The sequence below is a fragment of the Stegostoma tigrinum genome, chromosome 9 (genome assembly GCF_030684315.1).
Source record: "Stegostoma tigrinum isolate sSteTig4 chromosome 9, sSteTig4.hap1, whole genome shotgun sequence".
NCBI classification, from domain to species: domain Eukaryota; kingdom Metazoa; phylum Chordata; class Chondrichthyes; order Orectolobiformes; family Stegostomatidae; genus Stegostoma; species Stegostoma tigrinum.
Genome location: NC_081362.1, coordinates 33,910,549 through 33,934,145, shown reverse-complemented (window position 1 = coordinate 33,934,145; position 23,597 = coordinate 33,910,549). Strand labels below are relative to the sequence as shown.

Here is a 23,597-nt window from a genome sequence, read left to right as displayed (position 1 = left end):
GGGGCCTTTTTTCCCCCTCAGCTATATAAGTGAGTGTTTTCTAAACCTGAGGCCCTACCCTTGTAGGGCCTGCCACCCATCCACCTCGTCTAACCTTATACACCAGGGACAAATCAGGCAAGCTTCTCTTCTTTCTTTTTACTTTCTGGTAAGGGGACGAGTAGGGATGGCAGTGCAGGGAGAATGTTCCTCCTGCACGATGTTTGAGGAGAGGGATGCCATTAGTGTCCCGTCCAATTACATCTGCAGGAAGCACACCCGACTCTTGCTCCTCTAAGACCGTGTTAGGGAACTGGAGCGGGAGCTGGATGAACTTCAGATCATTTGGGAGGCAGAATCTGTGATAGATAAGACTTACAGGGAAGTAGTTACTCCTAGGCACGAAGAAAGCTGGGTAACTGTTTGAAGCGGGAAGAAAAGGTCAGTGCAGGGATCCCCGATGGTCAATCCCCTGAAAAACAAGTATACTGTTTTGGATACTGTTGGGTGGGTGCAGGTCTCTGGCACAGAGTCTGTCCCTCTTGCACAGAAGGAAGGGGGGGAAGGAGGAGAGTGTTAGTCATTGGGGTCTCAATAGTTAGTGGGCCAGATAGAAGGTTTGTTGGGAATAAAAGAGAGTCACGGTTGGTGTGTTGCCTCCCAGGTACCAGGGTCCATGATGTCTTGTTTCATGTCTTTGGGGTCCTGAAGGGACAGGGTGACCAGCCCCAAGTTGTGTTCCACATAGGTACCAACAACATAGGTAGAAAGAAGGATAGGGATGTAAGGCAGGATTTCAGGGAGCCAGGGTGGAAGCTGAGAGCTAGAACAAACAGAATAGTTATCTCTGGTTTGTTACCCGTGATAGCGAGGCAAAGAACAGAGAGAGATATCAGCTGAACACGTGGCTGCAGGGATAGTGCAGGAGGGAGGGTTTCAGGTATATGGATAATTGGGGCTCATTCTGGTGAAGGTGGGACCTCTACAAACAGGATGGTCTTCACTTGACCCAGAGGGGTACTAATATGCTGGGTGGGAAATTTGCTAGTGCTATTCGGGTAGATTTAAACTAGCTCAGCAGGGGGATGGGAACCTGTGGTGTAGCTCCAGTACACAGGAGAATGAGAATAGGGAGGACATGGACAGGATTTCACTGTCACAGGAGTGTGCTGGCAGACAGCAAGCTGGTTTGAAGTGTGTCTATTTCAATGCCAGGAGTATCCGGAATAAGGTAGGTGAGCTTGCAGCATGGATAGGTACCTGGAACTTTGATGTTATGGTCATTTCGGAGTCATGGATAGAGCAGGGTCAGGAATGGATGTTGCAGGTTCCAGGGTTTAGATCTTTCATTAAGGTCAGGGAAGGTGGTAAAAGAGGGGGAGGTGTGGTTTTGTTAGTCAAGGACAGTATAACGGTGGCTAAAAGAACTTTTGACGAGGACTCGTCTACTGAGGTGGAATGGGCTGAGGTCAGAAACAGGAGAGGAGAGGTCACACTGCTGGGAGTTTTTTTATAGACCTCCGCAAAGTTCCAGGGATGTGGAGAAGAAGATTGGCAAAACGATTCTGGGCAGGAGTGAAAGGAACGGGGTGGTCATTATGGGAGACTTTAACTTCCCCAACATTGACTGGAAATGCTATAACTCTGGTACGTTGGATGGATCAGTTTTTGTCCAATGTATGCAGGAGGGTTTCCTGACACAGTATGTTGAAGGGCCAACAAGAGGGGAGGCCACACTGAATCTGGCACTTGGTAATGAACCAGGCCAGGTGTATGATTTAGTAGTAGGTGAGCACTTTGGAGTAAGTGACCATAATTTGGTTATGTTTAGTTTAGCGATGGAAAGGGATAGGAACATGTCACAGTGCAAGAGTTGTAGATTGGGGAAAGGCAATTATAATGTGATTAGGCAAGACTTAGGAGGCATAGAATGGTGTAGCAAAATGCAGGGGATGGGGACAATCGAAATGTGGAGCTAGTTTAAGGATCGGATGTTGCGTGTCCTTGATAGGTATGTCCCTGTCAGGCAGGGAGGAAGTGATAAGGTAAGGGAACTGTGGTTTACTAAAGAAATTATATCTCTTGTTAAGCGGAAGAGGGAGACTTATGTGATGTTGAGACGAGATGGATCAGATGAGGCGATGGAGAGTTACAGATTAGCTAGGAAGTATTTAAAGAGAAGGTTAAGAAGAGCAAGGTGGGGACATGAGCATTCATTAGTAGGTAGAATAAAGGAGAACCCTAAAGCTTTCTATAGGTATGTTGAGGAGCAAGAGGATAACTAGGGTAAGAATAGGGCCAGTCAAAGACAGAAGTGGGAAGTTGTGTGTGGGCCCTGTGGAGATCGGAGAGGTGCTAAATAAATATTTCTCATCTGTTTTCACTCAAGAAAAGGAAAATATTATAGAGGAGAAGACTGAGATACGGGCTATTAGACTTGAAAGGATTGAGGTTAGAAGGAGAAGGTGGTATCAACTCTAGAAGGTGTGAAAGTAGATAAATCCCTTGGGCCAGATGGGATTTTTCCGAGGATTCTCTGGGAAGCTAGGGAGGAGGTGGCGGAGCCTTTGGCCTTGGTCTTTGAGTCCTCATTGTCTACAGGCTTAGTACCAGAGGACTGGAGGATTGCAAATATTGTGCCCTTGTTCAAGAAGTGCAGTAGAGATGACCCAGGTAATTATAGACCAGTGATCCTTACATAGAACATAGAACATAGAACATAGAACAGTACAGCACAGAACAGGCCCTTCAGCCCACAATGTTGTGCCGACCATTGATCCTCATGTATGCACCCTCAAATTTCTGTGACCATATACATGTCCAGCTGTCTCTTAAATGACCCCAATGACCTTGCTTCCACAACTGCTGCTGGCAACGCATTCCATGCTCTCACAACTCTCTGCGTAAAGAACCTGCCTCTGACATCCCCTCGATACTTTCCACCAACCAGCTTAAAAATATGACCCCTCGTGCTAGCCATTTCCGCCCTGGGAAATAGTCTCTGGCTATCAACTCTATCTATGCCTCTCATTATCTTGTATACCTCAATTAGGTCCCCTCTCCTCCTCCTTTTCTCCAATGAAAAGAGACCAAGCTCAGTCAACCTCTCTTCATAAGATAAGCCCTCCAGTCCAGGCAGCATCCTGGTAAACCTCCTCTGAACCCTCTCCAAAGCATCCACATCTTTCCTATAATAGGGCGCCCAGAACTGGATGCAGTATTCCAAGTGCGGTCTAACCAAAGTTTTGTAGAGCTGCAACAAGATCTCACGACTCTTAAACTCAATCCCCCTGTTAATGAAAGCCAAAACACCATATGCTTTCTTAACAACCCTGTCCACTTGGGTGGCCATTTTAAGGGATCTATGTATCTGCACACCAAGATCCCTCTGTTCCTCCACGCTGCCAAGAATCCTATCCTTAATCCTGTACTCAGCTTTCAAATTCAACCTTCCAAAATGCATCACCTCGCATTTATCCAGGTTGAACTCCATCTGCCACCTCTCAGCCCATCTCTGCATCCTGTCAATGTCCCGCTGCAGCCTACAACAGCCCTCTACACTGTCAACGACACCTCCGACCTTTGTGTCGTCTGCAAACTTGCTGACCCATCCTTCAATTCCCTCGTCCAAGTCATTAATAAAAATTACAAACAGTAGAGGCCCAAGGACAGAGCCCTGTGGAACTCCACTCACCACTGACTTCCAGGCAGAATATTTTCCTTCTACTACCACTCGCTGTCTTCTGTTGGCCAGCCAATTCTGTATCCAAGCAGCTAAGTTCCCCTGTATCCCATTCCTCCTGACCTTCTGAATGAGCCTACCATGGGGAACCTTATCAAGTGCCTTACTGAAGTCCATATACACCACATCCACAGCTCGACCCTCATCAACCTTTCTAGTCACATCCTCAAAAAACTCGATAAGGTTTGTAAGACATGACCTACCCCTCACAAAGCCGTGTTGACTGTATTTGATCAAGCCATGCTCTTCCAGATGGTCATAAATCTTATCCCTCAGAATCCTTTCTAACACCTTGCAGACGACAGACGTGAGACTTACTGGTCTATAATTGCCGGGGATTTCCCTATTTCCTTTCTTGAAGAGAGGAATTACATTTGCCTCTCTCCAGTCCTCAGGTACGACTCCAGTGGAGAGCTAGGATGCAAAGATCTTCGCAAGTGGCGAAGCAATTGCATTTCTCGCTTCCCAAAGCAGCCGAGGACAAATCTGATCCGGGCCTGGCGACTTGTCAATCTTAATGTTTGACAAAATTTTCAGCACATCAGCTTCGTCTATCTCTATCCATTCCAGCATGCACACCTGCTCTTCAAAGGTTTCATTCACTACAAAGTTGGTTTCTTTCGTAAAGACAGAAGCAAAAAACTCATTTAGGGCTTCCCCTACCTCCTCAGGCTCCACACACAAGTTCCCTATGCTATCCCTGATCGGCCCTACTCTTTCTTTGACCATTCTCTTATTCCTCACGTAAGTGTAAAATGCCTTTGTGTTTTCCCGGATTCCTTCTGCCAAGCCTTTCTCGTGCCCCCTCCTGGCTCTCCTCAGACCATTTTTGAGCTCCTTCCTTGCCTGCATGTAATCCTCTCCAGCTGAACTTGACCCTAGCTTCCTCCACCTTATGTAAGCTACCTTCTTCCTTTTCACTAGAAGCTCCACCGCTCTCGTCATCCAAGGTTCCTTTATCTTACCCCTTCTTGCCTGTCTCAGAGGGACATATTTACTCATCACTCCCAACAACTGTTCCTTAAACCGTCTATAGTTCCCTTACCATGGAACAACTGCTCCCAGTCCATGCTTCCTAACTCATGTCTAATCGCATCATAGTTTCCTCTTCCCCAATTAAATATCCTCCCATTCTGCCTAATCCTCTCCTTCTCCATAGCTATGTAGAATGTGAGGCAGTTATGGTCACTATCACCAAAATGCTCTCCCACCACAAGATCTGATACCTGCCCCGGCTCGTTTCCGAGCACCAAGTCTAGAATGGCCTCTCCCCTCGTCGGCCTGTCAACGTACTGCGTTAGGAAACCCTCCTGAACACACCTTACAAAAACAGCTCCATTCAAATCTTCTGCTCGAAGGAGGTTCCAATCAATATTAGGAAAGTTAAAGTCACCCATTACAACAACCCTACTGCGTGCACACTTTTCCAAAATCTGTCGACCTATGCTTTCTTCAATCTCCCTGCTGCTATTGGGGGGCCTGTAGTAAACCCCTAATGAGGTGACTACTCCCTTGCTGTTCCTAATTTCCACCCATACTGACTCAGTAGGCAGATCTTCCTCAACAAAGGAAGCTTCTGTAGCTGTGATACCCTCTCTGATTAGTAGTGCTACACCCCCTCCTCTTTTTCCCCCCTCCCTATTCTTTTTAAATGTTCTAAACCCTGGAACATCCAGCAACCATTCCTGCCCATGAGAAACCCATGTCTCTGTTATGGCCACAACATCATAGCACCAGGTACTGATCCATGCTCTAAGTTCATCACTTTTATTCCTGATACTCCTTGCATTAAAGCAAACACACTTTAACCGATCCCTTGGTTCCTTCCCAGGAAAATCCTTCCCACTAGCTGGTCTACCTCTTGCTACTGCCTCACCTGCATCAACGCTCACCTCTGGTATACAGCTCAGGTTCCCACCCCCCTGCCATACTAGTTTAAACCCTCTCGAACTACTCGAGCAAACCTTCCACCCAGGACATTGGTCCCCTTCCAGTTCAGATGCAACCCGTCCTTCTTGTACAGGTCCCACCTTCCCCAGAAGGCATCCCAATTATCAACATATCTGAAGCCCTCCCTCCTACACCAGCTGCGTAGCCACGTGTTCAGCTGCGCCCGCTCCCTGTTCCTCACCTCGCTATCTCGTGGCACCGGTAGTAAACCAGAGAACACTACTCTGTTCGTCCTGCTCTGCAGCTTCCATCCTAACTCCCTGAAATCACTTTTTATATCCTCAAACCTATTTCTGGCTATATCATTTGTGCCAATATGTAACACGATTTCTGGCTGTTCGCCCTCCCCTTTTAGAACTTTATACACCTGATCGGAGACGTCCCGGACCCTGGCACCAGGGAGGCAACATACCTTCCGGGAATCCCAATCTTGCCCACAAAATCTCCTGTCGATTCCCCTAACTATCGAGTCCCCTACCACGAGTACTTTTCTATTCTGCCCCCTTCCCTTCTTTGCCACAGTGTCAGGCTCAGTGCCAGAGAACTGACTACTATGGCTTTCCTCTGGTAGGTCATCCCCCCTAGCAGTATCCAAAACGGTATACTTATTGCTGAGGGGAATGCCCACAGGGGATCTCTGCACTGTCTGTCTGTCCCCTTTCCTCCCCCTAACTGTAACCCATCTATCTATCTGTTGTAGGAAAAGTTTTGGAAAAGATTATAAGAGATAGGATTTATAATCATCAAGCAAACAACAATTTGATTGGAGATAGTCAACATGGATTCATCAAGGGCAGGTCATGTCTCACAAACCTCATTGAGTTTTTTGAGAAGCTGGCCAAGCATGTGGATGAGGCTAGGGCAGTTGACGTAGTGTACATGGACTTCAGTAAAGCCTTTGATAAGGATCCACATGGTAGGCTATTGGAGAAAATGCGGAGGCATGGTATTGAGGGAGATTTAGCAGTTTGGATTAGAAACTGGCTTTCTGTAAGAAGGCAACAAGTGGTGGTTGATGGAAAATATTGAGCCTGGAGTCCAGTTACTGGTGGTGTGCCACAAGGATCTGTTTTGGGACCACTGCTGTTTGTCATTTTTATAAATGACTTGTATACAGGCATAGGTGGGTGGGTTACTAAGTTTGCGGATGACGCTAAAGTCGGTGGAGTGGTGGGCAGTGTGGAACAATGTTGCAGGTTGCAGGGAGACTTGGATAAACTGCAGAATTGGGCTGAAAGGTGGCAAATGGAGTTCAATGCAGATAAATGTGAGGTGATTCACTTTGGGAAGAATAATAGGAAGGCAGCATACTGGGTCAATGGAAAGATTCTTGGTGGTGTGGATGTGCAAAGGGATCTTGGTGTCCATGTACATAGATCCCTGAAAGTTTCCACCCAGGTGGATAGTGCTGTTAAGAAGACATACGGTGTGTTAGGTTTTATTGGTAGAGGGATTGAGTTCCGGAGTTGTGATGTCATGCTGCAACGGTACAAAATGTTAGTGCGGCCTCACTTGGAATATTGTGTACAGTTCTGGTCGCCCCATTATAGGAAGGATGTGGAAGCATTGGAAAAGGTGCAGAGGAGATTTACCAGGATGTTGCCTGGTCTGGAGCAAAGGTCTGAGGAAAGGCTGAGGGACTTGGGTCTGTTCTCATTGGAGAGAAGAAGGCTAAGAGGGGACTTAATAGAGACATTCAAGATGATCAGAGGATTAGATAGGATGGACAGTGAGAGTCTTTTTCTGAGGATGATGATGTTGGCTTGTACGAGGGGACATAGCTGCAAACTGAGGGGTGATAGATTTAAGACAGATGTCAGAGGCAGGTTCTTTACTCAGAGAGTGGTAAGGGCATGGAATGCCCTGCCTGCCAATGTAGTTAACTCAGGCACATTAGGGGCATTTAAACAGTCCTTGGATAAGTATATGGATGATGATGGGATAGTGCAGGGGGATGGGCTTAGATGAGTTCACAGGTCAGTGTAACGATGAGGGCAAAGGGCCTGTTCTGCGCTGTATAGTTCCATGTTCTATGTTCTATGTTCTTCTGTGCTTACTATCAAAATATATCACTTCACACTCCTCTGCATTAACTTTCATGTCACGCATCCAGCAATTCCACAAATAGGTCTATATTAACTTGATCCGTGACTGGACCCGAAATGTTAACTCTGATTTTTCTCCATGGATGCTGCCAGACCTGCTGAGCTTTTCCAGCAACTTCTGGCTTTGTTCCTGATTTACAGCATCCACAGTTCTTCCAGTTTTTATATCTCATCAGTTCTCTATCACATCATCCTCAGTTTCCAATACTTCCAATGTTTGTGTCATCTAGAAATTTTGAAATTGTGCCAGGCTTGCTCAGTTCTAAGCAGACAAAATTCAATAAGCAATGCAGTAGCCTCTACCATCAACTCCTCGGATGCCATGCAGTCAGGCTTTGAAGTTGTCGAATTCAGCACTGAGTCCTAGGGCTATAAAGTATCTAAGCAGATAGTGAGGCATTTCTCCCTGGGCTTGTGTTGTATTTTGTTCTAACATTGCAACAGGCCCAGTGCAGAAATGTTAGCATGAGAGCAAAGTGGTTTATTGAAATGGCAAGCAACTGGAAGGTGGGCATCATTCTTAAAGACAAAGCAGTTCTGCAAAGCTGTCACCTTGCCTGCATTTGGTCACACCAATGTAAAGGAGATCACATTATGAGCAGCAAATGCAGCAGACTAGATTGAAGGAATTAGAAGTAAAATATTGCCTACCTGGAAGGATGTTTGAGGCTTTAGCCAGAGAGGAGGGAGGAGGTGCCATGGAAGAAATGAGAAAGTTGGGAATTAGGAATGATGAAGGAGAGGACTAAGATGTCACTGAGGGAAGGATCCCTGCAGAATGCTGATGGTGGAGGGGAGGGGCAGATGTGTTTGGTGACAGCATTGGAAATTAGAAACAAAACTGATTAATTTTTCCGACTCCGGATAAGAACAAGAAGCAGCACCAATGGCATCATGATGTTATTAGAAAAATAGTTATGGCTTGGGAGCCCAAGCAGTACTGGAACAAGGAATGTTCCACTTAACCTACAAAGGGATAGGCCTAGCTGGGACCAATATATCCATATCTTTGACTTGAAAGTGAGCTTTAGTCAATGGAGAAATTTTCGAAGTGAGAACAAACTCGGACAGGTGAAGAAGGGTAATGGTGGATGGAGACTGTGCAAAACTCTTTTCAAGGAAGAAGCAATGAGCCTTCAGATTATCCTGAGGTGAAAAGAATGTATAAAGGGATTGCACATCAATGGTGAAAAGGCAGCAGCTAGGACCAGAAAATTGGAAATTTTGGAACCAACATAAAGCATCAAAATAATCAAGAATCTAAGTGAGGAGAGAATGAACAAGGAGAGAACAAATAGAATCAAGATAGGAGGAAACAAAGGGACAGGAACAGGCTGAAATGATGCCTTTACCAGGGCAGTCATGTCTGAAGATCTTGGGAAGAAAATAGAAGCGAGTGGTTGGGCAACTATGACATGGAATCTGTATAGGGGAGATGAGATTACTGACAGTAGTGGAATCAACGACTTGATGCTTAGTGGTGGTATTTTGATTCAAGGCAGATAGAACAAAGTGTTTGAGAGTTGGCACTCAAACTCTGGCAGGCAGAAATCAGCATGCTACATGACATAAACATCACTCTTATTGGTAGAGATAGTAAGAACTGCAGTTGCTGAGACAGAGATAACACATTGTAGAGCTAGAGGAACACAGCAGGCCAGGCAGCATTACTGGAGCAGGAAGGTTGACATTTCGTGAAAAAGTCAGGGTCGAACCTGAGAGAAAAAAGTGCAGCAAGTTCAGATGAAAACAGAGTGAGGGAAGCAAAGAAATTGAGGCTGTCAACATCATATCAGCAGTTCTCAATGAAGACATTGTGTTCAGCCAAAAGGCCAGAGCAAGTGATTGAGGCAGAGAAGGAGTATAGGAGGCTGGTGAAGGGTTCTGCGTGGCGCTGAGAGGACTCTTGTCATTGAGATGGAGGCATAAAAAAGGAAAAAGCTGAGTTCTTTGCTAAGCAGAGAGAGTTCAGAGTGTACATGTGCCAGTGAATGGTGCTGAGTATGGGTCTCAGGATGTGGTGGGAGCAGCCATATAAAGGAATGCTACGTCCAAGATATTTATAATTTTGGTTGGATTCAAAAGATGAAGAATAGAACTTCAGTTGGCATCTGTATGGGGTAAGGCAGAATCAAAGACAATGACTAAAGAAGGAAGAATGACTGTGAAAGCAAGTTTTAGCAAACATTTTATTTAACACTAGTTAGGAGATATAAATCAACGAAGGTGAACAGGCTGAAAGATTAAAACAGAAATCCTGTCTGAGAAAAGAGCAGAACTTCTTCAAGACATTATCTTGAATATGAAAAGTTGATCAGTTTTGTTTCCCATTTCCATTGTTCTCTCACTTTCACCTGGTGTATCTTTGACTCTTCCCTTCCCTTCCAATGCCCTCATGAACATTTCAATTGAACCTGCCTTTATTTTTAAAAGTTATCAGTCACTGAGGAGATCATATCTAAAATGTCACCTTTTTTAAAGTATATTACATTTAGAAGGGGCTAGTTCTGTACTACTACTATACTATTGCTTGAATTATGCAATTTAACAACCTGTTAGGTATCGTTAACATACTTGCATATCAAATTCATCCCGAGACTCTTACAACATCAATTTTCACAAACACGAGACACATGCAATATAGGTGTGAAACTGGTTAAGATCAGCATTGCCAAATGGGCTCATAGCTAACTGGCTGTCAGATTTTCATGAAAAATTAATTTGGCATTGTGTAAAACAGGCAATTTGACTCATTCAATTCAAGAGGTCTTGATCAACTCACTAGCTCAAGTATTGTTCCCCCTCTGCACTAAATTTCTAAATACAGTATATAATCTGAACCCTCTAATAGTTTTCATTATAGACTACTGGTGGAATGTCGAAATGTGTACCCACTAAATGTAACATCTCCAAATGCATCACAAACATCTTACCTCAGTGTTCGAAACGTCTGTAACAGCTTCTCACTTATTGTTTCGTGTTTACCTGTACAATAGCAAAAACAAAAGAATAGAAACAACAGTAAAATTAAGGGGGATGGTCATTATTGAGGATTGTTCAGTGATGAATGAAAAATTGTGTCTGCCCTTTGTTCACTGAGGAACTGCTGCACTTTTAGAGGTGCTATCACTCAGATGAGATGTTAAACTAAGGCTCTGGATGTTCTATTGGATGGACACAACTTTGAAGAGGGGCAGGGGTTATCACTAGTTCCCTGACAAATACTGGTTCCTCAAGCAAAATCTCAGTGTCTGGTCAGTATCATGTTGTTTGTAGGAGCTTGTTATGCAGAAAAACATAATCAGGAGTCATTTCACAGTGTTAACAGTCAGGAAGCTGTTGTCATGTGTGTCTTAAACATTGACTCCAGACTCCATGAAATCACAGTGTCATCATGTCAAACATCAGCAAGCTAACCTCCTGCAGATTACTACATAATATCCTCCTTCAGCTGATGTAATCAGTATTCCAACATGTTGAACACCACATAACAAGAAGCATTGAGGGTATCAAGGGCACAGAATGCACCCTGGGAAGTGGTGTTAAATGTTCATTGCCAATAGTGGCTTGGTAACACCATTAGTGAATCCTGAAGGACACAACTGTCAGACTTGGGTGTGAAGGAAAAAACAAGACAGAAATGCCATAATGGGGCAGCACAGCGGCTCAGTAGTTAGCATTGCTGCCTCACAGCACCAGGGAACAGGTTCGATTCCAACCTTGGGCAACTGTCTGTGTGAAGTTTTGCACAGTCTCCCAATGTCTGCATGGGTTTCCTCTGGATGCTCTGGTTTCCTCATATAGTCCAAAGATGCGCAGGGTAGGTGGATTGACCATGCTAAATTGCCCATAGTGCCCAGGGATGTTTAGGTTAGGTGGGTTAGACAAGGGAAATACGGGGGTAGGGAAATGGGTCTGGGTGGGTGCTCTTTGGAGGTGCAGAGTGGAATTGTTAGGCCTAGTGGCCTGTTTCCATACTGTAGGGATTCTATGATTCTATGACATGATAATTACTTACTAGACTATGTTTTCAGCAATCTACCTATAACAGATCTATCCGTCCATGGCAGTAATGATGCAAGCAATTACCACTTAGTCTTTGGGCTGAACATTATATTTTATTGGCTGAGTCCAGTTTTTTAATATTTTGGAGGGCTGTTGCCATGACACCTAAAGTAGCTTGTTGGATCTTACCAAACTTGCCATATTGATTGCCTTCCCATCCGTATAGCGTCTCCCACACTGATTTTCATGCCATCTTCCCAGAATAATTTGTCACTCAGCAACTGTCTTTCCAAAAACTGGCATCCCTTGTGCTCTATTTTTTAAAATAACACATCGCACTACTTCAAGCACTGACACCCCAAAGCTGCCCTGCTCATTGAAGAATGTATCCACAAGATGTTGAAGAAGGGGAAGACAGTACCATGATTCACTAAGAGGAACCTGAATGCCCCAGTGGACAAGTCGGCACAAAAGAGGGGTATCATCTTCCTAGAGGGCTGCTAGAAATGGCCACACCACCAGAACCTGCCAGCCTCATCTGAGGTCATTACTAGAGTGAGTAGCTTCTCCAGGGCATAGATGAATGGCCAGCTGTCCTGCCAAAAGGTTAAAGACCTTCTCCTCTCTGCCTGGCTAAGTGCCCCATTTTTATCTGCCACTTCCCACTCACTCTCTCTCTCCCACAGTCCATAACACTCTCACCATTCCTTGCAACACTTTCTCTTACCTACCCTCACTCCTCAGCCTCTTATGCCACTAACCTTGCATGCTGTCTGTGCTGCCTCCTCAGTGCAACACTACATTCACCACCTTTCCTGCACATGCATCAGTACTAACATTTGTGCCTCTTCTTGTAATGTCACTAAGTTCCTGCCTTATTCACATTGCAGGAGAAGATAACTCATAACAGAGCAGAACCAGATTGGTGGATGTGGATGCATGCCCAAGATCAGGCTCCTTACCCACAAAGGGAGAATCTTGACCCTTGCAGGGAGATCACTCTTGCAGGGATGCTGTAACATCCATGTCACATCAGAATGAGTAAGTAGTGCGCTGCCTGCCACTGCGACTCTCCCATTAACCCTGCTATCACTCTTACTCACTGGATGCTATTTCTAACCATTGGCTGTGATACCTTCTCTCTTTTGGCTCACAGGTTCTGTTAGGTTACCCTCGACAGTATCAATACACCCAGCACCACATTTAGATTAGATTCCCTACAGTATGGAAACAGGCCCTTTGGCCCAACGAGTCCACACCGCCCCTTAGAGCATCCCACCCAGACCTATTCCCCTATAACCCACACCCTGAACACTATGGGCAATTTAGCATGGCCAATCCACCTAGCCTGCACATCTTTGGACTGTGGGAGGAAACCGGAGCACCCGGAGGAAACCCACGCAGACATGGGGAGAATGCGCAAACTTTGCACAGACAGTTATCCAAGGCTGGAATCAAACCCGGGTCTGTGGCGCTGTGAGGCTAACTACTGACCCACCGTGCCGCCCTAACATCTGGCAAGAAGATCATTGGCATGTCTAGCCAATCTAGCACAAACACTCCTGGCTCACCCCAAGAAAGCTCCTAGGCTAACAGCCTCTACATCCATTCAGCCCAGCTGCAGAATCATACATTGCTCCTCAGTATAGTGAAGGGAGAGAGATAAATAGAGAGAGATAGATAGAAATAGAGAGATAAAGTTAGAGTCCCAGAGCACGAAGACAGGCCCATTGGCCCAATTTGGTCCATACCAGCCAAAATGTCCATCCATGCTGACCCCATTTCCCAGCACTTGGCCCATATCTTTCTGAACTTTTCCTATCATGTACCCGTCCAAATGCCTTTTAAATGTTGTTAATGTACCCACCTCAATCACTTCTGCTGGTAGGTTATTCCATATGTGTACCACCCTTTGTGTAAAAAAGTTTTCCCTCAGGTTCCCATGTATTCTTTCCCCTCCTAACTCTCTTGTCCTTGATTCCCCAACCCTGGGAGAAAGACCGAGTGCATTCAACACTTCTATAAGATTGCACCCTCAGTCTCCTGCTCTCTAAAGAACAATGTCCTAGCTTGTCAAACCTCTCCCCATAACTCAAACCCTTGAGTCCTGGCAACATCCTTGTAAATTTCTTCTGCACTTGTTCCTGTTTAATAACATCCTTCCTATAGCAAGGTGACCGAAACCAAACACAATGCTCCATGTGTGGCCTCACCAACATCCTGTGCAACCGCAACATAACCTTCCAAACTCTGTACTCAATGCCCTGACCGATGAAGACCAGTATGCCAAAAGACTTCTTCATTGCCCTGTCCACTTTCAGAGAATCGTGCAACTGAACTCCAAGGTCGCTCTGTTCCAGTACACTCCCTAAAGCCCTACCATTCACTATGAATCTCCTACCTTGATTTGACTTTCCAAAATGCAACACCTCACACTTGTCTATGCTAAAATCCATTGCCAATTCTTGGTCCACTTCCCCGGCTGATCAAGATCCTGCTGCAATTCCTGGTAACTTTCCTCACTGTGCACAGTACTGCCTAATGCCATCTTGCAAGCTTGCTAATCATTCCTTGAACAGTCTCATCCAAATCATAGATAACGAACAGCAATGGGCCCAGCACTGACCCCTGAGGCACACCACTAGTCACAGGCCTCCAGTTTGACAAGCTTTCTTCCATTATTACTCTCTGCTTCCTACCATCAACCAAATTGTACATCCAATTTGCTAACTCGCCCTAGATTCCATACAATCTAGCCTTCCAGAGCAGCCTACCATGTGGAACCATATCAAAGGCCTTACTGAAATCCATGCAGACTACACCTACCACCTTGCCATCATCAACCTTCCTGATCACTTCATTAAAAAACTCTAAAAAATTTGTGAGGCATGATCTCTCACGCATGAAGCCCTGCTGACTACTTCTAATCAAATGCTATCTTTCCAAATGTACCCCCCAGAATTTTCTCAAGTAACTTACCTATCACTGGTGTTAAGCTTATTGGTCTATAATTCACAGGATTTTCTTTGCAGCCCTTCTTGAATAAAGTTACAACTTTTGCTACCCTCCAGTCTTCCAGAACCTCACCTAAGGCTAATGATGATGCAAACATATCAGCTAGGGCCCATGCAACTTCTCCTCTAGCCTCTTGCAGCATTCTTGGATATATCTGATCAGGAGATTTATCCACCTTCAGACATTCTAACATTTCCAGCATCACCTTTACTGTGGCATGGACTGTTCCTAAGATATTGCCACTAATTTCTCCAATTTCCCAAGTTTTCATGAATTTCTCCATGGTAAACACAGAGGAGAAATATTCATTGAGGGCCTCACCCATCTCCTGCAGATCCACACGTCCATAGATAGTAGGAACTGCAGATGCTGGAGAATCTGAGATAGCAAGGTGTAGAGCTAGATGAACACACCAGGCCAAGCAGCATCAGAGGAGCAGGAAAGCTGACGTTTTGGGTCTAGACCCTTCTTCAGAAATGGGAGATGGGAAGGGGATTCTGAAATAAATAGGGAGAGAGGGGGAGGCGGATAAAAGATGGATAAGGAAGAAGATAGGTGGAGAGCTGACAGACCCTCCTCTCTGTCTCCTCTCCACCTATCTTCTCCTCTATCCATCTTCTATCCACCTCCCCCCTCCCTATTTATTTCAGAACACCCTTCGCCTCCCCCATTTCTGAAGGAGGATCCGAAATGTCAGCTTTCCTGCTCCTCTGATGCTAGTTGGCTTGCTGTGTTCATCCAGCTCTACACTTTGTTATCCACATACACATGTCCACTTTCGTCCTTGAGGGGCCCTATTGTCTGTTGTCTGTCTCTAGTCATTCTTTCTTCTCTAATATACTTAAAGAATCTCTTTGGATTTACCCTAATCTCAGCCAAAACTATTGCCTGCACCCTTTCCACCCTCTGAATTCCTTCTTCTGTAAATTCCTGTATCCACTACATTTATGCGTTGCCAGCAGCAGTTGTGGAAGCAAGGTCATTGGGGTCATTTAAGAGACTGCTGGACATGCATATGGTCACAGAAATTTGAGGGTGCATACATGAGGATCAATGGTCGGCACAACATTGTGGGCTGAAGGGCCTGTTCTGTGCTGTACTGTTCTATGTTCTATGTTCTATGTTCTATTCCTCCAGGGATTCTCTTGATCCCAGCTGCCTGTTCCTGAGCCATGCCTCCTCCTTTTTTCTGGTCAAAGCCTCAATGTCTTTTCTGCCAGTGTTCCCTACTCCTGCCAACCTTGCCCTTCACCCTCACAGGAACATATAGACTTTGAATGGTAGCTAACACACTTTTAAAGTCTTCTCACTTGCCAGAGGTCCCTTTGCATGCAAACAAACTACTCCAATCAACCCTGCTAGCTCCTGTCTGATTCCATCAAAATTCGCCCTGCCCCATTTTGAACTTGAACCTGTGGGCCAGTTTCGTCTTTTTCCACAATTATTTTAAAATTAACGTAACTATGGTCACCAGTCCCAAAGTGCTTTCCCACTGTCACCTGTCCTACTCTATTTCCTAAGAGTAGGTCATGTTTTGTGTCATGGTTTTGTTTTGTGACATCCCCTTGTGACAGGTTTTGTGACATCCCCTTCCTATTTCTTAGCTCCACCCACAAAGCCTCACAGGGTGACCCCTGATCATTCTTATAAACTCCAGTGAATATAATTCTAACCAATGCTATCTCTCATCATATGTCAGTCCTGCTAATAGTATCACCATCCCCTTCTTATTTCTTAGCTCCGCCCACAAAGCCTTACTGGATGATCCCTCAGTTATTTCATCTCTGACTACTGCTGTGATACTCACCTTAATCAAAAATGCAATACACTCCTCCCCCCTTCCCCCACCTCTGTCCCACCTAAAGTACCTGTACCCAGCACATTAAACTGCCTGTCCTATCCCTCGCTGAGCCATGTTTCTTTAATCACTGTAATATCCCAGAGAGAAAAAAGAAAATGTATTGAGATCGTTTTGGTGGCACAGGTGAAGAAGGCTAGTTCACTTTTCAAAATTTGAGTATAAATGTCATTGACAGTAACTTGTTTGCATCCACATATGCTTATGAGTATATCTACATGTGTGCCCAATACACTGTCACACCATACAGCAGCAGTTTAAATTAGATAATTCATGGATTGTGGCTTACATATGGAGCTGCCGACATCAGCTACAAATTGGATGAAATGATGTGATTCGTCCTGGCACCTTTGGACCTCCTGGATGACGATGATTCCTAATGTTCAGCAACCTATTTGCACAAAGGTGTAGCTGCCAATGGGTCATTCAACAGCAGCAGTTCAGGGAGGAGCCATCTTCAGAGAAGGTCAACAATGCAGTGTAATCAAGGAGTATGCATTCTCTCATGCTTTGCACTAGACCTTTCAGGGGCATAGGACCTACATTACTGGTGGGATGCTCTTCAGAGAATCAGTGTAAACTTGATGGGTGAAATGGCATCCAGTTGCACGGTCAGGATTCTATGATTTATATATTGATCAATTGAGTCAATGGGCTGAAGAGTGGCAGGTGGATTTCAATTTGGATAAATGTGAGGTATTACATTTTGCTAAAACAATCAAAGGCAGGACTTAGAGATAGCAAGAACTGCCGATGCTGGAGTCAGAGATAACACATTATGGAGCTGGAGGAACACAACAGGCCAGGCAGCATCAGATGAGCAGGAAAGCTGACATTTCGAGTCGAGACCCTTCCTCAGAAAAGGGCAAGACATACACTTGAAAGTAGGGCCTTGTATAGTGCTGGAGAACAGAGTGACCTAGGGGTTCAAGTGCATAATTCTTAGAAGTTTGCATCACACATAGACAATAGACAATAGGCAATAGACAATAGGTGCTGGAGTAGGCCATTTGGCCCTTCAAGCGAGCACCACCATTCATTATGATCATGGCTGATCATCCACAATCAGTATTCTGTTCCTGCCCTATCCCCATAACGCTTGATTCCACTATCTTTAAGAGCTCTATCTATCTCTTTCTTGAAAGTATCCAGAGAGTTGGCCTCCACTGCCTTCTGGGGCAGAGCATTCCATATATCCACCACTCTCTGGGTGAAGTTGTTTCTCCTCAACTCTGTTCTAAATGGCCTACCCCTTATTTTTAAACTGTGTCCTCTGGTTCTGGACTCACCCATCAGTGGAAACATGCTTCCTGCCTCCAGAGTGTCCAATCCCTTAATAATCTTATACACCTCAATCAGATCCCCTCTCATCCTTCTAAACTCAAGTGTATACAAGCCCAGTCGCTCCAATCTTTCAACACATGATAGTCCCGAAATTCCGGGAATTGACCTCATGAACGTACGCTGCACTCCCTCAATAGCAAGAATGTCCTTCCTCAAATTTGGAGACCAAAACTGCACACAATACTCCAGGTGCGGTCTCACCAGGGCCCTGCACAGCTGCAGAAGGACCTCTTTGCTCCTATACGCAATTCCTCTTGTTATGAAGGCCAGCATGCTATTAGCGTTCTTCACTGCCTGCTGTACCTGCATGCTTGCTTTCATTGACTAATGTACAAGAACACCTAGATCTCATTGTGCTTCCTCTTTACCTAACTTGACTCCATTGAGATAGTAATCTGCCTTCCTGTTCTTGCCACCAAAGTGTATAACCGCACATTTATCCACATTAAACTGCATCTGCCATGCATCCATCCACTCACCTAGCCTGTCCGTCACCCTGTATTCTCATAACATCCTCCTCACATTTCACACTGTCACCCAACTTTGTGTCATCAGCAAATTTGCTAATATTACTTTTAATGCCTTCATCTATATCATTAATATATATCGTAAACAGCTGCGGTCCCAGCACTGAACCTCGTGGTACCCCACTGGTCACTGCCTGCCATTCCGAAAGGGACCCGTTTATCACTACACTTTGCTTCCAGTCAACCAGCCAATTTTCAATCCAACTCAGTATTTTACCCCCAATACCATGTGCCCTAATTTTGTTCACCAATCTCCTATGCGGGACTTTATCAAAGGCTTTCTGCAAGTCCAGGTACACTACATCCACTGGTTCTCCCTTATCCATCATCATAGATACATCCTCAAAAAATTCCAGAAGATTAGTCAAGCACGATTTCCCCTTCGTAAATCTATACCTATTCTGTTACTGCTATCCAAATGAGTCGTAATTTCATCTTTTATACTTGACTCCAGCATCTTTCCCACCACTGACGTCAGGCTAACCGGTCTATAATTTCCTGTTTTCTCTCTCCCTCCTTTCTTGAAAAGTGGGACAACATTTGTCAACCTCCAATCCAATAGTTAGAGTAGTTAGGAAGGTGCTTAGAATGCTTGCCTTCATTGCTCAGACCTTTCGTACAAGGGTTGGGATGTTTTGTTGAGGTTTTACAGGACACTGGTGAGCCTTCATCTGGAGTACTGAATCCAGTTTTGGTCACCCTGTTATAGGAAGGTGGAGGCATTTAGGTGGAGAGGGTTCAGAAGAGATTTGCCAGAATGTTGCCAGGAACAGAAGTTTTGCATTATAAGGAGAGGCTGGGACATTTTTTCACTGGAGCATAGGAGGTGGAGGGGTAACCTTACAGAGGATTATAAAATCATGAATGAAGGGTATAAATAAGGTGAATAACAAGGATTCTTCCCCTAGAGTAGGGGCTAATCAAGACCAAGGGGCATATTTTTAAAAACGGAAAGAACTATTGATGTTGTTAATCAGGAACAAAAATAGAAGTTGCTAGAAAGGCTCAGCAGGTCTGGCAGCAGCTGTGAAGTAAAAAAAATTCAGAGTTAATGTTTAGGGTCCTGAAGGTCTGAAGAAGAGTCACTGGACCCAAAACGGTAACACTGATCTGTTCTCCACAGATGCTGCCAGACCTTGTGTGTGTGTGTGTGTGTGTGTGTGTGTGTGTCATATTTTTAAGGTGAGAGGAGAAAGATTTAAAGAAAGACATCAGGGGCATTTTTTTCAGAGTGGTTTGTATGTGGGATGAACTTCCAGAGGGAGTGGTGAATGTAGGAGCAGTTATAATTTTAAAAGACATTTGGACACTCTCGGAAGGGTCACTGGGCCCGAAACGTTAACACTGTTTTTGCCTTCACAGATGTTGCCAGGCCTGCTGAGCTTTTCTAGCGATTTTGTTTTTGTTCTGGGAAATAAATGATGCCCTAGCCTAAAAACATCTCATCCCATGCATTAAAAATAAATATACTTTGGCTGAAGCGAGTTGCTCATATTTTAGAGATAATAAGGTGTCGAGATGAATGAACACAGCAGGCCATGCAGCATCCGAGGAGCAGGAAAGTTGACGTTGCGGGCCTAGACCAATATCTCATTTCTGAGGAAGAGTCTAGGCCCGAATAGTCAGCTTTCCTGGTCCTCTGATGCTGCTTGGCTTGCTGTGTTCATCCAGCTCTACACCTTGTTATCTCAGATTCTCCAGCATTGCAGTTCCTCCTATCTCTGTTCATGTTTTAGTCTTGTTTTTGCATTGCTCAGGTAGATTCCCCATCATCATGGATGGAAATATTTTTGGAGCAACCTCCAGCTGGTTGTTTAATGTTATTACTATTCATTTCTAAATGTGTTAAGTCTGCAGAGCATTGTTATAAAGCATTGAGTATGAGAATGGTTAGTTCTGTCAATCCCATGTTGTTTTCTGTATGGCATGCAATAATCCTCTGGTGTGATTTGACAAAGCACTCTTAGGCATGCCTAGCGCTATTCTTGGTTGTATGCATTTTTCACTGAACCAGCATATGGTAGCGTAAGAGATATTACAGATCATGATTGACTAAAAACATAATATTGCAAATTAAATATTAGGAAAGATGTGAAGGTGGTCTATGTGATTTGAAGGCAGAAAAGGAAAACCATTTACATAATTTGATGGGTCAAGGACTAAGGAACACAGATTTAAGATGTTAAGCAAGAAAAGCAGAGTGAATGAAAAATGATTTCTATGCAGGTGATTGGTAATGGAACTGGATATCTACAATTATAATGAAAACAAAAGCAACCAATGATTTATAATGAAATTGATGTACATTTGAATGAAATAAACTTCCAGAGCTTTGAGTATTGAGTAGTAAGACTGCCTGGATTGCTCCATGAGAGCTGACATAAACTTGATATATTGAAGTGTGTCCACCGTGTCATAAATCACTATGCCGATAGCCTTATTGATACACAAATCTGAGTTCTGGATGTGTTTTGAATCTAACCCATTTAACATAGTAGTAATGCCACTCAAACGGCAAGGAAGGTATCAATCCTGCAAAGACAGAATTTTGTGGAGACAAAGGTCAAAACCTGAATGTGAGCAACAAGCACTATAGAGTGGTGTGTGGCAGAATCAGTTGGCAAGTGACCAATCTTAATATGACCATCAACTCACTCCATCTTTTATGCTTTTCACAAAGAGCATTGCAAGATTAACACTACACAACAACATGATAACAAATGACCAATATAAAATGAAACAAAGGATGGCAGATGCTGGAAATCTGAAACAAGAACAGAAATTGCTGGAGAAAGTCAGCAGTTTGGCGACATCTGTGGACAGAAATCACAATTATCTTTTTGAGTCCAGTGACACTTCTTTAGAACTGATAGGACATTAGTGCTTGTTAACCAACGAGCACCACAACTCACCTCATTTATACTCAGACTCCCATCTTACCAAATTCACTAATAAGCTTGGCTTCAAGAAAATTTAACAAGGAAGTCAAACCATGATGGCAGATGTAGCTCACCACGTGTTATGAATCCTCTCCACATTGCCTGCAAGATACACAGGCATGAGCCACACTCACTCATCCTGTACAAACATTGACATCTGACCTCTGTCGCTCCATCTTGACCAACAAGGTACTTCTACTATTCACTAGCAGTGCAATTTGGTGACACAGCCTTGCATTGCAAGATACACCAACAATTTGGATTGTTGGATGGATTGGCTGTAATGAAGACACTTACCCAGGGGGACAAGCGCTCATCTCACATATACGGAATAGGCTGCATCTCAGGAATGTTCACTTGCTCAATTAACATAACTCACATAGCATCCACCTGTTTGCTCACAGCATCTCTATCTTGCCTTGCTGTGGCAATTCGCACAGTCATGCAACCAAGCAGCTAGTCTGGCTGCTTAACGGTCCTCAGTACAGGAAGCACATATCATGCTGTATAACACTGTGCTACATTTATCTTACACCTGCACTATGTGCCAGCAATTTACATGGCAAATACACAGCACCTGCAATAAGCAGGCAGCCATGAATCCAAATCTAAGGGGAATAATCCTTCAAACGAAGTCCAGGGAGGCACCTGTCTGTCAGGGACTTCCATCACAGTATGCCAAGGGCAGAATTCAAGGAAGTGACCACTGTAAGAAATCCAGTCTGATGGAGGTGTCTTGGTCAGGGGGTATGTGCTCTGAAGTCCAGGGCATGGGCCACAGTCAGTCCATTTGCACCATTGTGTCCATCGTGGAGTAGGGCTAATGCAATTGAGGAGATGTATAGGTAGCAGTCAAAGACTGGGCATGTCTTGCCAGTGATGTCTGATCATGCTAAAAAAAAAACTCTTATGGTGCAGTGTTAGTGTTCTTATCCATAGACTGAGAGGCCTAGATGTAAGTTCACCAGGTCCAGAGTAAAAATATGTTAAATTAGGTGGCATGGTAGCCCAGTGGTACTGCTGCTTCACAGCACCAGGGACCCAGGTTCAATTCCAGCCTCGGGTGACTGCCTGTGTGGAGTTAGCATATTTTCCCTGAGTCTATGTGGGTTTCCTCGCACAGGCTAGATGGGTTGGCCATGCTAAATTGCCCCTAGTGGAGATTAGATTGGTTATAGGGGGATGGGTCTGAGTGGGATGCTCTGAGATGTGGACTAATTGGGCTAAAGGGCCTGTTTCCACACTGTAGGGATTTTGTGATGAAAAAGGTGGGCCAATTAGGTAATTCAAAATCATTGAAGTATCAGAAGGAGGCGATTCAGCTCATCATGTCTGCACCAGCTCATTAAATGAACATTATTAGGTAGTGCCAATCTCCTACATTTTACCCATACTGCTGTACATTATTTTTATCCAACTAATCATTTAATGCCTTCGTGACTGCCTCAATTGAACCTGTTTCCAGGAAGTGAAATCCATACTTTACATATTCACTGATTGAAAAAGTCTTTCCTCATTTCACCCTTGATTCTTTGTGCCCCTACGTTCTCGTTCCTTTTTATGACTGGAAAGAGTTTCTCCCTATCTACTCTATCCAGCCTGCTCATGATTTTGTGCATCTCTATCACATTTCCACTTTGCCTTCTTCTCTCCAAACAAAAATTCCACTTTCTTCAATCAACCCTTCGAATTGAAGTTTGTTATCCCTGGAACTGCTCTGAAAAACCACTTCTGCACTCTCTCCCATACATTCATGGACTTCCTAAAATGTGGCACTTACAACAATACTCCAACTATTGTCCAACACGTATCTTATACAAGTTCAAATCACCTATGGCCTTATTCATAAAGCTGAGTCTACTATATGCTTTACTTACTCTCTCTGTCTCATCAATTTCATTATTTGTACATATATACACCCAGGTCCCTCTGCTCCTGCATCTCCCCTTAGAATTGAACCCCATTGTTTTGTATTGTCTTTCAATGTTCTTCCTACCAAAATACATCACGCTGTATTTTTCATTCCATCAAATTGCCTATGTCTTTCCAGAGTTCTACACTGTCCTCTTCAGAGTTTACAACTCTTCCAAATGACGAGTCATCTGTAAATTTTGGAATTGCCCTCCCGCACAC

The 23,597-nt window shown here is 44.3% G+C and overlaps 1 protein-coding gene across 2 annotated transcripts in view; it reads right to left on the bottom strand.

Annotated features, from left to right (window-relative positions):
- sytl3 (synaptotagmin-like 3) overlaps nt 1–23,597 on the bottom strand; it is a 175,760-nt gene that overhangs the window by 85,577 nt on the left and 66,586 nt on the right. For both annotated transcript variants that reach the window (XM_048536633.1, XM_059648822.1), the window contains exon 5: nt 10,710–10,761. In XM_048536633.1, coding sequence (XP_048392590.1) covers nt 10,710–10,761 — 52 coding nt within the window. The remainder of the gene's footprint in view (nt 1–10,709; nt 10,762–23,597) is intronic.